We start from the raw sequence: 13,849 nt of genomic DNA on the forward strand, positions 1-13,849 counted from the left end.
GGTAAGCAGCTTGGTTTGAAGAAATCAACTGTGGGAGCAATTATTAGGAAATGGAAGACATACAAGACCACTGATAATCTCCCTCGATCTGGGGCTCCACGCAAGATCTCACCCCGTGGGGTCAAAATGATCACAAGAGCGGTGAGCAAAAATCCCAGAACCACACGGGGGGACCTAGTGAATTACCTGCAGAGAGCTGAGACCAAAGTAACAAAGCCTACCATCAGTAACACACTACGCCAGGGACTCAAATCCTGCAGTGCCAGGCGTGTCCCCCTGCTTAAGCCAGTACATGTCCAGTCCCGTCTGAAGTTTCCTAGAGAGCATTTAGATGATCTAGAAGAAGATTGGGAGAATGTCATATGGTCAGATGAAACCAAAATATAACTTTTTGGTAAAAACTCAACTCGTCGTGTTTGGAGGACAAAGAATGCTGAGTTGCATCCAAAGAACACCATACCTACTGTGAAGCATGGGGGTGGAAACATCATGCTTTGGGGCTGTTTTTCTGCAAAGGGACCAGGACGACTGATCCGTGTAAAGGAAAGAATGAATGGGGGCCATGTATCGTGAGATTTTGAGTGAAAACCTCCTTCCATCAGCAAGGGCATTGAAGATGAAACGTAGCTGGGTCTTTCAGCATGACAATGATCCCAAACACACCGCCCGGGCAATGAAGGAGTGGCTTCGTAAGAAGCATTTCAAGGTCCTGGAGTGGCCTAGCCAGTCTCCAGATCTCAACCCCATAGAAAATCTTTGGAGGGAGTTGAAAGTCCGTGTTGCCCAGCAACAGCCCCAAAACATCACTGCTCTAGAGGAGATCTGCATGGAGGAATGGGCCAAAATACCAGCAACAGTGTGTGAAAACCTTGTGAAGACTTACAGAAAACGTTTGACCTCTGTCATTGCCAACAAAGGGTATATAACAAAGTATTGAGAAACTTTTGTTATTGACCAAATACTTATTTTCCACCTTAATTTGCAAATAAATTCAGTAAAAATCCTACAATGTGATTTTTCTCATTTTGTCTGTCATAGGTGAAGTACCTATGATGAAAATTACAGGCCTCTCATCTTTTTAAGTGGGAGAACTTGCACAATTGGTGGCTGACTAAATACTTTTTTGCCCCACTGTATTATCCATGACAAACAGGTGCTGTGTTAGATAAAAATTGTATTTTTCTGCGTAAACACTAAATAATAAGTAATACCAGTCTGTTCTAACTCAAGAAAATTATAAAGCCTTTATTATAGCAAACATTAAAAAAGCAATTTCACACATTTGGCTTTTATCAGACATTTTGCCATTTCATGAGACTTGGTGCTCTTGGAATCAGTAGGCTATTAAACACTCAACAGAAGCAAGATCTGCCTTATTTATTTAGATGCAGTACCAGTCAAAAGTTTAGACACACCTATTCATTCAAGGGTTTTTCTTTATTTTTACTATTTTCTACATTGTAGAATAATAGTTAAATCATCAAAACTATGAAATATCACATGGAATCATATAGTAACCAAAAAAGTGTTAAACAAATCAAAATATATTTTAGATTCTTCAAAGTAGCTACGCTTTGCCTTGATGACAGCTTTGCACAATCTTGGTATTCTCTCAATCAGCTTCACCTGGGATGCTTTTCCAACAGTCTTGAAGGAGTTCACACAAATGCTGAGCACTTGTTGGCTGCTGTTTCCTCATTCTGCGGTTCAACTCATCCCAAACCATCAATTGAGTGATTGTGGAGGCCATGTCATCTGATGCAGCACTCCATCACTCTCCTTCTTGGTCAAACAGCCCTTACACAGCCTGGAGGTTGTTGGGTCATTGTCCTGTTGAAAAACAAATGATAGTCACACTAAGAGCAAACCAGGTGGCATGGCTTATTGCTGCAGAATGCTGTGGTAGCCATGCTGGTTAAGTGTGCCTTATTCTAAATAAATCACAGACACTGTCACCAGCAAAGCACCCCCACACCGTCCCACCTCCTCTATGCTTCATGGTGGGAACCACACATGCAGAGATCATCCGGTAACCTACTCTGCGTCTCTCAAAGATGGTGGTTGGAACCAAAAATCTCAAATTTGGACCAAAGGACAGATTTCCACTGGTCGAATGTCCATTGCTCGGCTTTCTTGGCTCAAGAAACATTATTGGTGTCCTTTAGTAGTGGTTTCTTTGCAGGAATTTGACCATGAGGGCCAGATTCACGCACTCTGAACAGTTGATGTTGAGATGTGTCTCTTACTTGAACTCTGAAGCATGTATTTGGGCTGCAATCTCAAGTGCAGTTACTCTAATGAACTTATCCTCTGCAGCAGAGGTAACTCTGGGTCTTCCTTTCCTGTGGTAGTCAGTTTCATCATAGCGCTTGGTTTTTGCAACTGCACTTGAAGAAACTTTGAAAGTTCTTGATATTTTTTCTGGATTGACTGACCTTCATGTCTTAAAGTAGTGATGGACTGTCGTTTTTCTTTGCTTATTTAAGCTATTCTTGCCGTAATATGGACTTGGTATTTTACTAAATAGGGCTACCTTCTGTATACCACCCCTACCATGTCACTGATTAGTGCAAACGCATTAAGAATAATTAAATAAATAAATTCCACAAATTTGTCCACAATAGTGTGCAAAGTTGTCATCAAGGCAAAGGGTGGTTACTTTGAAGAATCTCAAAAATGAAATATATTTTTATTTGATTAACACTTTTCTGGTTACTACATGATTCCATATGTGTTATTTCATAGTTTGGATGTCAAGCGAAAAATTAAGAAAAACACTTGAATGAGTAGGTGTGTCTAAATTTTGGACTGGTATTGTGTATATATGGATGATTTTATAAAGCCAGGCACATTTAACAGTTAGGCTATTGATTTATAGACCTAATTAAGTTGGTTTGCTATCTCCTCAATTTTCTTAAACATTAGGCTAAGCCCTATTGGCACGGGACTTGTATTACTAGACGATATTGGTTATGTAATTGTTACTCCAGAATGTCCGTTATTCCAGAGGACGATTCGGGCGGGATTACTTTTTTCCAAACTGCCCCGTAATAATTTTTTACTGCAAGATGTCCTAAATGCAGCCTTCAGCCTTCAGATGTGAGCTAAACAGTGCACTTGGGTGCGAAAGTGAACTTATCCTTTCCAAAGGTTTAGGTCAGTTGTATGCTGCTTTGCAGTCTATTAACGGAAAGGGTTACATTACATTAAATAGGCAAATTATTTGTTTACTGATGCATTTGGCAATATTCAATCCATTCCTACAAAACATATGAACAAAAGCATTCACTGTGAACGTTGATACATTTAGGCCCTTCGTATATAGGCTATGCGCAGCACTTCGTTCAATTGATCGAATCAGTTATTGTTTTCTTCCTCAATCCGTGAGCAACACCTGTCAAACAGACATTTCTCTCAAAACACAGGGATGTCGATTCGCAAGAAGACCTTGGAGTTCGTCAAAAAACAGTAGGTTATTCTGTCTGGAATTGTTTTTAAAAATATTTTTTTAAATACAATCTGCCCGCAGTGACGCCATTCAACCTTTACATTACATTCAGTCATTTTTTATTTATTTATTTGACCTTTATTTAACTAGGCAAGTCAGTTAAGAACAAATTCTTATTTTCAATGACGGCCTAGGAACAGTGGGTTAACTGCCTGTTCAAGGGCAGAACGACAGATTTGTACCTTGTCAGCTCGGGGGTTTGAACTTGCAACCTTCCGGTTGAACTTGCAACGCTCTAACCACTAGACTACGCTGCCGCTCATCTAACCGTCTCCCGTCCAGAGCGACCCACAGGAGGGGTCAAGGACCCCCGCCCAAGGGCACGTCAACAGATCTCCCACCAAGTTAAAACACGGACCCGAACCAGCGACCCACTGGCCCCCCGGGAAAAAAATGTAGGGCTTAACCTCTAGGATAGGGGGCAGCATTTGGAATTTTGGATGAAAAGCATGACCAAATTCAACTGCCTGCTACTCATCCCCAGGAGATAAGATATGCATATTATTAGTAGATTTGGATAGAAAACACTCTGAAGTTTCTAAAACTGTTTGAATCATGTATGTGAGTAAAACAGAACTTGTGTAACAGGCGAAACCCCGCGGACAAACCTTTCAGATTTTTTGGGGAGGTCACCTTATTTTCAATGAGGTTTCATTGGGAATCCAAATTTCTAAGGGACTTGCTTGCAGTTCCTACCGCTTCCACTGGATGTCACCAGTCTTTAGAAATTGGTTGAGGTTATTCCTTTGTGTATTGAAAAAATACAAAGTTGTATTACAAAAGTAGTTTGAAATGTTTTGGCAAAGTTTACAGGTAACTTTTGAATATTTTGTAGTCACAAGTTGGAACCAATGTTTTTCTGGATCAAACGCGCCAAATAAATTGACATATTGGGTATATATGGACGGAATTAATCGAACAAAAGGACCATTTGTGATGTTTATGGGACATATTGGAGTGCCAACAGAAGAAGCTCGTCAAAGGTAAGGCATGATTTATATTTTTATTTCTGCGTTTCGTGTCGCGCCTACAGGGTTGAAATGTTTTCTCACTTTTGTTTATGGAGGTGCTATCCTCAGATAATAGCATCGTTTGCTTTCCCTGAAAAGGCTTTTTGAAATCTGACATGTTGGCTGTATTCACAACACGTGTAGCTTTAATTTGGTATCTTACATGTGTGATTTCATGAAAGTTTTAGGAATTAGGAATTTATTTGAGTTTGGAGCTCTGCATTTTCTCTGGCTTTTGGCCAAGTGGGACGCTACCGTCCCACATATCCCAGAGAGGTTAAGGCAAGGGCTGTTTCCTCATCTATTCTGCTGCTGCCTTTGCTGCATTGTTCTCAATCCCAATATCCCAATATTTGTATTGTGTACGTTGAGTGTGTAATGTACATTGTTTATTTCTTATACAGAGTCACTGTGTGTCTTAGTCAAATTTGCCCTCTGGGACATTAAATTGATCCTATCCTCCTATCCTAGGTCCAGCCCTCCCAACCCTCTCTTCAGCCACCCCAGCTCTCAGTCCAGCTTCCCCAGCCCCAGTCCAAACCCACCCCCCCCTCGCGCCAGCCCCAGCAGATCCTACCCCCGCACCAGGTAGCCCGCCACCTGCAGCAGCATGCACAGATGGGTTACCCCTCCCAGGGGCCTGGGGCGCAGCAGACGGGTCAGTCAGACAGGCACGCCGCTGCAGGGCAACACAAGGGTTCCATGCAGTCCTCCGCCAAAGCACAGCATATCATCCAGCAACACCTCTCCCCTCGACAGATCAAGGCTGATCCATACAACAGCGGTGAGACTCAAGTGTTGATTGAGTGATTAAATTGGTTGGTTGATCAATTTATTGGAAGACCTCAGCTCTCACAAAACCTGGAAGTGTGTTTTGTCTCAGGAACTACATTATTGTAACATAGCAATCTATACAGCGTGACTGCAAAAGAGACAATTTAGAACGTTGTGTGTTTCGGTATGTTAGGACACTGCTGTAGGATTTGAATCCGACTAAATAGTGTTTCTAATCATGCCCTGTTCTGCCTACAGGGCACCTAAGGGAGAACCCCTCCCCAATCATGATGCATTCCCCCCACCTCCCCCAGTATCCCCCCATAACACACCAGTCTCCGCCACACAACCTGCAGCCCAAGAAAGTGAGTATTGTGTGTGTGTCGGTCTCTATTTCTGTCAGTCTGCATCTGGATCTGTTTAGAAAACGTGCATTCAAATAATATTTGTTTTCTCTCAAGTACTATAGCTTCACTGGATTGTTTGAGCTTGCCTGGCACAATGGAGTTAATAGACTAGTCCTAAAAAAAAGTGCGCTCCAGGCCGGCTCAATCAAAAGTTGAACATATTTAAATGAAAACAAATACTATTTGAATCCCTGGTCTTGTCTGGTTGTGCCTTGTGAAGTTCGATAGAGCCTCTGTGTGGGGAATGTACGCGTTAACCTATTTCTATGTGCTTGTTGAAGGGACAGCAAGCATTTAAGCCACAATCTTAAGTCTTTTTTAATGGGTGAATGTTTTTTAATGGGTGAATATCATTCATCGAAACGACCATTGAACAGCAGAACATCTTCCAGAATGTGCCTTTAACCCAGTCCGGCTTTGTGCTGTGTGTTGAAGGAGCAGCGTGCGCCCCCGGCCCTGGTAGGCTTGAAAGAAGAGAAGTTGCCTCCCTCTCCAGTGATGAGAGGAGGAGAGCCTTTCAGCCCAGCCATGAGACAAGACCCTCACAAACACCTAGATTGCCACAGCAAGCCCTCTCTACCAGGTCACACACAGCAGAGTGAGTACACCTGTGGGGACCCTTGCTGACACAAGGGAAAAAATATATTTTGGGGTTTAGGGTTAGTATTATGGTTAGATTTAGGGTTAGGGAAAATAGGATAGGAATCAATTATTTGGTCCCCACAACGATAGCAAAACAAAACTGTGTGGGTGTGTTAGGGCTGGGTGTTATACTGTATTTTACTATATACCGGTATTTATCCACTGACCGGTTTGGGTTTTTACTTTAACTTCTTTAATGGCATTTCAATGTTTGGTATGTTAAATGTGATACGCCACTCCGCCGTGTGTAACGTCCTCTTTTATAGTTTACTCCGCTACTTGAGTCGTTGCTCTCACTCTCTCACCAAGCCCTGCCCCCTGTCAATCAAGTAGCGCAGTTAATGCTTCGACCATGAGACTGCATAGTCAATGCAGCAGATACAACAAGATGTCGAATGACAACGAAGCTCCTTTCCACTTTGCTTATTAATATAAATCCACAAAGGTAAAAGTAATAGTAAACATTTAATGTAGCCAAAGATTATAGGGTCCCCTGGAAAACACTGACCAACACTTTGGTTTCTACTCTGTCACAAATAACTCTTTTGCATTTTCATTCGTTATCATGTCAAACACTGTATTCAAAGTGCCTACTATTATATTCTAACTATAGAATTATAATAATCATATTTCCATGATTACAACCGTTCAAAGTGTTTTGATATAGATATTGATGATCTCAAATGAGAGCAGGAAATGCACTCGGAAAAAGTTGGATTTAAACAGTACAAAACAATCAGAATGGAGAAAGCCACATTAAAAACACTTAGAATATATGTTAGAATATAAACACTTAGAATATATGTTGCCACCCTAGGGTCATGCACTACTCATAAAGCAAATGTAGAACTTATATGATTCAAAAACATAAAATCATGTCAAATACCTTGGCCATATTGCCCAGCCCTAGTGTATGTGATTTTATATGGGGGGTGTACTGTGTATGGAAGAACAATATTTGGGAATAGTGTTCATCTGCAGACAAACACGTAAGAATAAACGTGGTTGTGTGTGGTGCACAGCAAATGAGTGCATATGTGTTTCTTTTTTTGACCATGTTCTGTATTCCTTGTATGTGTTTATGTGCATCAGATGTAAAGTCGATGGACAGCTCTCGGCCGGTCATCCGTTCCTCAGAGCCCAGCGGTCCTCCCTCCTCCTCCTCCCTGCCAGACAAGGACAAGTTCAAACAGGAGCCCAAAACGCCCGTCGCACCCAAAAAGGTACAGGTGGGTGGAAGACCAAGCAGCACGTTGCCATACACACATACACCTTATTATAAACATATGGAGCGTTGGGCCAGTATCCGAAAGGTCACTGGTTCGATTCCCAGAGCTGACTCGGTGAAAATCTGCCGTCATCCCCTTGAGCAAGGTACTTAACCCTAATTGATCATGTAAGTTGCTCATGGCACCGTTTTTTGTCAAGCTCAACAGTTTCCCGTGTGTATCAAGCTGTTCCTAATGTTTGGTATACTCTGTATATTATCTCTTATAATGAGAATACCGTCATAGCCAAACAATTGAAATGAGTGGCTATGTGATAAGTCGACCCGTTGTTCAGTCATGATCAAATACTAACGTATCTGCTCTTCCTCAATCCCCTCCCTCGCGCTCATCTGTCTATCTGTGTCTGTCTCACTCTCCGTCTATCTTTCCATCGGTCAGGATGTGAAACTGAAGAACATGGGTTCGTGGGCCAGCCTGGCCCAGAAGCCCACGTCAGCGCCCTTGTCTGCAGTGAAGTCGTCTAGCGACAGCTTCGAGCAGTTCCGCCGGGCCGCCCGGGAGAAAGAGGAGAGAGAAAAGGCTCTTAAGGCCCAAGCAGAGCAGGCTGAGAGGGACAAACTGCGCCGGGAGCAGGAGAAACTACGGTGAGGATCAACCCCAAAGTTTTTCAACCCTGCATTCAATGTTTCTCTGTGTATTTCAACATCGATGTTTGACAATACATTTTCTGTGTGTGTGTGTGTGAGCAAGCTAAATTTGTCAAATGAAGTTTCACTTTGCTGTTCTGAATCTTGCGGGATTGTCGACAGAAAGAACATACCATGTTAGCTACCAAGCTTTACGAAACTCATTCCTTTTCTCTCAATTCTCATTCCTTTTCTCTCTATGAATGAACAAAATATGTCAAATTGAAGCACTTTGCTTTTCTATGAGTAAGTCTTGGTCGTCAAGAGAGCGTTTGCTATAAAGCCTTTGGGGAAACTCACTCCTCTGACTCTCTCTCTCTCTCAGTGGTCGTGACAGGGATGATGAGGATATCCTGGAGCCTCAGCAGCAGTCGAGGAGAGTTCATGAGGAGCCTCGAAGCAGACGTCTGGAGCAGCAGCAACACATCCAGGCCCCCCAACCCCAGGCACCAGCCCCCCAGGCCCAGCCCGCTGCCCTCCCCCAGCCCCCACAGGCCCCCACGCCGCCCCAGCCCTCAGCCCAGGACCAGCAGAGGGAGCTAGCGCGACGCCGCGAGCAGGAGAGGAGGAGGAGAGAAGCGGTGAGACAAGTTTCCTATATATTTGGTAGGGCTGGGAAGTGCCAGGGTCCTCACGATATGTTATCACAATACTTATTATTGCGATTCCATGGTCCAAACATTGCTCACCATATATCTGCTGTAGATAGACGAGAGAGCCACGAAAAAAAAGTTTTGATCATTCATGGAAACAAGTGCTGAAACCAAATTGTTTCCATATTTAAAAAGACTATTGCATGTCCTTGTCCTATCTCATGTATTGCATTTTGTAAAACATATATATATATATATATATATATATATATATATATATATATATATATATATATATATATATATAATATATATATATATATATTATATATTATATATTTATATATATTATATATATATATTATATATTATAAAACATTATATATACAAAAAGTGATTTGTCTGGTAATTTTGAGAAAACACCAAACTTTTCTATATTATATATATATATTATATATTATATATATATATTATATATATATATATATATATATATATATATATATATATATATATATATATATTATATATTATATATTTATATATATTATATATATATATATATATATATATATATATATATATATATATATATATATATATATATATATATATATATATATATATATATATGTATGTATGTTTTACAAAATGCAATACATGAGATAGGACAAGGACATGCAATAGTCTTTTTAAATATGGAAACAATTTGGTTTCAGCACTTGTTTCCATATTATATATATATATATTATATATATATATATATATTATATATTATATATATATATATATATATATATAATATATATATATATATATATATATTATATATTATATATAATATATAATATATATATATATATATATATATAATATATATATATATATATATATATATATATAATATATATATATATATATATATATATATAATATATATATATAATATATATATAAATAATATATAATACATATATATATATATATATTTTACACATCCATGCTTTTCTTTTTGGGAATTGACAGGAGGGGAGAAGCACAAGCAATGTCAGAGTTTATGTTATGATCAATGTTCAATCTCTCAGCTCTTCTGACACCTCAATCTCTCCTCTCCTATCTACAGATGGCGGCAACCATTGACATGAATTTCCAAAGCGACCTGATGGCTATCTTTGAGGAGAACTTGTTCTGATGACGAGAGAACCCCCAGAAACTTAACTGCAAAAAGAACACATAATGGAATAATGATTATGGAATGGAAAATTTCTTATGAAATGGAATCTTCTGTATGACATCACAGATGGTGGGGGGGGTAAATGAACCAAGATACAGGACGTGAATTAAACAATCCCCCCGCAGAGCAGAGAGGGTGATCTTCAGCTGGACTGGTCCAGACTGGCGAGATGCTACTGGGCTGTTACCTGCTCTGCTATGCAGCCTCTTTGGAAGTAAGATGCCACATTGAAGGAGCAACATAAACAGGATATTTTCAACCACGTTTGGTGTCGTTTCTCTGGAGATTTGACCCTTGTTGTTGCCCCTGGCAACAAGACATGAGGGAAAGGACTCCTGGTGGTCATGTAATGTCACACCTGTTTGATACTTTCACATGGGACAGAGCAAAGGAGAACAATGTTGTAAACAGGAAGTTAAAGATGATAACAGAAAACACAGTAACGGTGACATGCTCTGAGAAACAAAGTACTGATGCGTATGTACAGACCGAGACCGAGGCGCTCATATAGACTGCCAAGACAGACGTCTTTCTGATAAGAGGAGAGGCAGAATAAGTATTTTTATGTGATCTGCTTTTCGTTTTGTTATAGAAAGAACACATGAAAGGAAATGGTGGGGACATGTGTGTATAGAGGGGGAGGGAATTTAACTTCTGACAGTACAGCTTTGCCTTCTGCCTCACTCCTGTCCATTGTCCACACACACACACAGACAGTACATAGGCCTATCTCTCCCTTGCCTGGGCATACGAACAAATCAGTAACAGCAAAGTATGGGACAGTCCGCCGGCAGAGGGAGGGAGAAAGCGGATTTCTTTTTTCATTATGTAGGATCTACTGTAAAGAGGTATTTTCTTATTCTATGATTACTGTTTATTTGTTTGTTTTTTATATATTTTTTTTGTTTTTACCCCTCCCTCCCCAACACACTTCCCCCACCGTCTATGCCAAACCACCATTACCTTTTTAATGCTGAACTCCTCCCACTTCTCCTTTTTTTTTTTTATGCTTCTTTGTTCAAATAAAGTGTTTTTTTTTCTTAATATATAAATAGATTTTTTCCCCCTTGTCCTCTTCACCCCTCTTCAAACAAAGCATTTAGGTAGTTTTTTTAAGAGGATAAAACCTAATATATGCATTATTCCATCAAGTGTTAATTAATTAAAGAACCATTTGAAGTTGTCATATTTCATGTTTTCTTCCTCATCTGAAGCTGGAGCAAAACATTCTGATCAGTACTAGAGGCAGAGGCTCAGTCCCAAATGGCACCTGATTCCCTACATAGTGCACTAGTTTAGTAGTGCACTAAACAAGAGAATAGGCTCCCATTTGGGAGGAAGTCAGAGTCCAGCTGCTTCTAGAGCTATGTCTTGGTTGGTTTGACTCCCGAGTTCACCATCACTGTAACACCTTATTGTGTATTATTGCTCTTAGAGACAGCTAGGAAAGTAGTCATTAATTAATGGCATTTTCCTCTTTGTAGCTGATTCACAAACTATTGAACCAGAGAATCCAATAACTATTACTGAACTGTTTGATTTATAAACTGCGTTGATTCCTCCCTGTTCCTTGCTCGTATATTGTCCTGGAATTTGCGTAGTTAAAATGAAAATGTTACTTTATCCACACTAGCATACTACTTTTAAAAAATATATAAAAAAACAGCAATGTATTGGTCATGCAATATGAGTGGTGTGCTGGTATGGTTATTAGAACATATCCAAAGGGTTCTAATCTGGTAGTGAGCCCGCCACTCTACTTTGTCATTTGGGGACAAGGAATGGGATAAGAGGCAAACCTCAAAACATAATTAGTTCTAACAGCAACTTTATTGGGCTCTTATAAGAACAGATGAGACACTACTCATCGATGTAGCTCCATAATGCAGCCAGGATGCAGCATTACTTTTGAACAGGGTACTGTAGTGTACTATATAGGAAATAGGGGGCCGTTTGGGATGTACCTCCACCCTCCAGACTTTACTAATGCAGAGACTAAAAGAGAGCTCCACCTCCTGGCTAGTCTGTGCGTGAGTCTTGCTGTTAATATTATGACTACAATTAATCAGAGGGAAACTTTTAGCTGTACAAATTTGAGAAATAAGGAAATTGCATAAAATTTGACGACATATGTTCTAGAAAACCCTACAAAAACAGCTCTGATTTCTGTCATTTTTCTTGTTCGATTCTAGTGGATACATGTGAGTTCTAATTCTGTTGGCGTCACAGGTCGAGGGTCACGACGAGTTGACCTCTGACCCGGTCCTCTGCATTTTCTCTTATGGTGTAATTCTCCAGTGCCTGTATTGTTCTAGGATTCTAGTTGGCATATATTACACTTGGGGTGGATACGGAGGGGGAGGTGTAATATTTGATGGGGAGGGAGATTTGGGATAAGCTTGTGTAAAAAGTAAAAGTCAGCATTTTATATTTGACCCAATTAACGATATTCAGGTTTAAATCTAGTTTTAGCTGGACTTCTGTGGTATGAGTGTACACTTGACTCAACTACTTTATAATTTTCAATCAGTACACTTTTAAGTAGACATGTCTCTGTGCCGCGCCACTTTAGCATTTGTGTGTCAGAATGTTTGTGTGGATGAGTGTGTATGTATGATTTTAGTATGTGGCGCAGGGACGCATGTGTCCCTTTGTAGAAAAGCATTTTAAACGGGGATGAAGATTAATATACAAAATGCTACAAGAGAACGAGTTTCTTGGCTAAAGTCAGTCATTTTGATGAATTCCACCATAATGAATAGCCTACATATAATTTTGTTTTGTTAGACAAGTTATGAAAAAGTCAAATACTTTTTCATTCCTTAAAGCCTTTTATTAATTCCTTAATTTTATCCCCATGGTAACTGATGGAAGTTATGTGCCATAGATATGGATTCTTCAGAATGTGCTCAGCAGAGAGTTTGCTTTATTCAGGTATTTTATTTTGTGTTACATTTTTGGTCTTGTTTTTGGGGGGGTTTTGTGTAACATTTTCCTTGATTTATTGTTTGGTATGCGAGTGGTCTGTCGGTCAATGATTAAATCTGTTATGATCATGGAGTAAACTCATCTCTTTTATAGAAAATAAAAAATAAACAAAATGTTGGTCTTTTTTTATTACATTGGATTATGGTAATAAGGGCTCTGGACTGGTTTCCTTAGTGAAGTCCTACATTTGGTTCTGTGATGTTGGGAATGGACTATTTATGGACTAGAGCACAATGTAGTACAGTACTGGTGCAATCTATCTGTAAAACTAGCCCATGCTGTCTTTAGGGATATGAAATTTTGAGAGTTAGAGATTGGAGGAATAGTGAAGCTTCCCATTTGTAGCATGTACAGTGCCTTCAGAAAGTATAAATACCAGGACATTTTTTTTAATGCTTTGACACATTTTTTGCAGTATTTTACTTCAGTGCCTTGTTGCAAACAGGATGCATGTTTTGGAATATTTTTTATTCTGTACAGGCTTCCTCCTTTTCACCCTGTCATTTAGGTTAGTATTGTGGAGTAACTACAATGGTGATCCATTCTCAGTTTTCTATCACAGCCATTAAAGTCACCATTGGCCTCATGGTGAAATTTCTGAGTGGTTTCCTTCTTCTTCGGCAACTGAGTTAGGAAAGATGGCTGTATCTTTGTAGTGATACCTGTCTGAAGTGTAATAACTTCACCATTCCCAAAGGGATATTCAATGTCTGCTTTTTTTCACCCATCTACCAATAGGTGGCCTTCTTTGCGAGGCTTTGGAAAACCTCCCTGGTCT

At 39.8% G+C, this 13,849-nt stretch overlaps 1 protein-coding gene across 21 annotated transcripts in view; it reads left to right on the forward strand.

The window, feature by feature from the left end:
- LOC110485141 (bromodomain-containing protein 4) overlaps nucleotides 1–13,184 on the forward strand; it is a 57,334-nt gene extending 44,150 nt beyond the window's left edge. For 17 of the 21 annotated variants that reach the window (XM_090196170.1, XM_036940749.2, XM_036940745.2 and 14 more), the window contains 7 exons: nucleotides 4,990–5,302; nucleotides 5,551–5,657; nucleotides 6,135–6,297; nucleotides 7,434–7,570; nucleotides 8,009–8,214; nucleotides 8,582–8,837; nucleotides 9,973–13,184. In XM_090196170.1, the coding sequence (XP_090052296.1) occupies nucleotides 4,990–5,302; nucleotides 5,551–5,657; nucleotides 6,135–6,297; nucleotides 7,434–7,570; nucleotides 8,009–8,214; nucleotides 8,582–8,837; nucleotides 9,973–10,041 (1,251 nt within the window). In that variant the 3' untranslated portion in view covers nucleotides 10,042–13,184. The remainder of the gene's footprint in view (nucleotides 1–4,989; nucleotides 5,303–5,550; nucleotides 5,658–6,134; nucleotides 6,298–7,433; nucleotides 7,571–8,008; nucleotides 8,215–8,581; nucleotides 8,838–9,972) is intronic. The other 4 variants (XM_090196161.1, XM_090196162.1, XM_036940743.2 and 1 more) reach the window with 3 other exon arrangements.
- Nucleotides 13,185–13,849: the final 665 nt, after the last annotated feature.

The sequence above is a fragment of the Oncorhynchus mykiss genome, chromosome 13 (genome assembly GCF_057628025.1).
Source record: "Oncorhynchus mykiss isolate SJ-2025 chromosome 13, ASM5762802v1, whole genome shotgun sequence".
Lineage (NCBI taxonomy): Eukaryota > Metazoa > Chordata > Actinopteri > Salmoniformes > Salmonidae > Oncorhynchus > Oncorhynchus mykiss.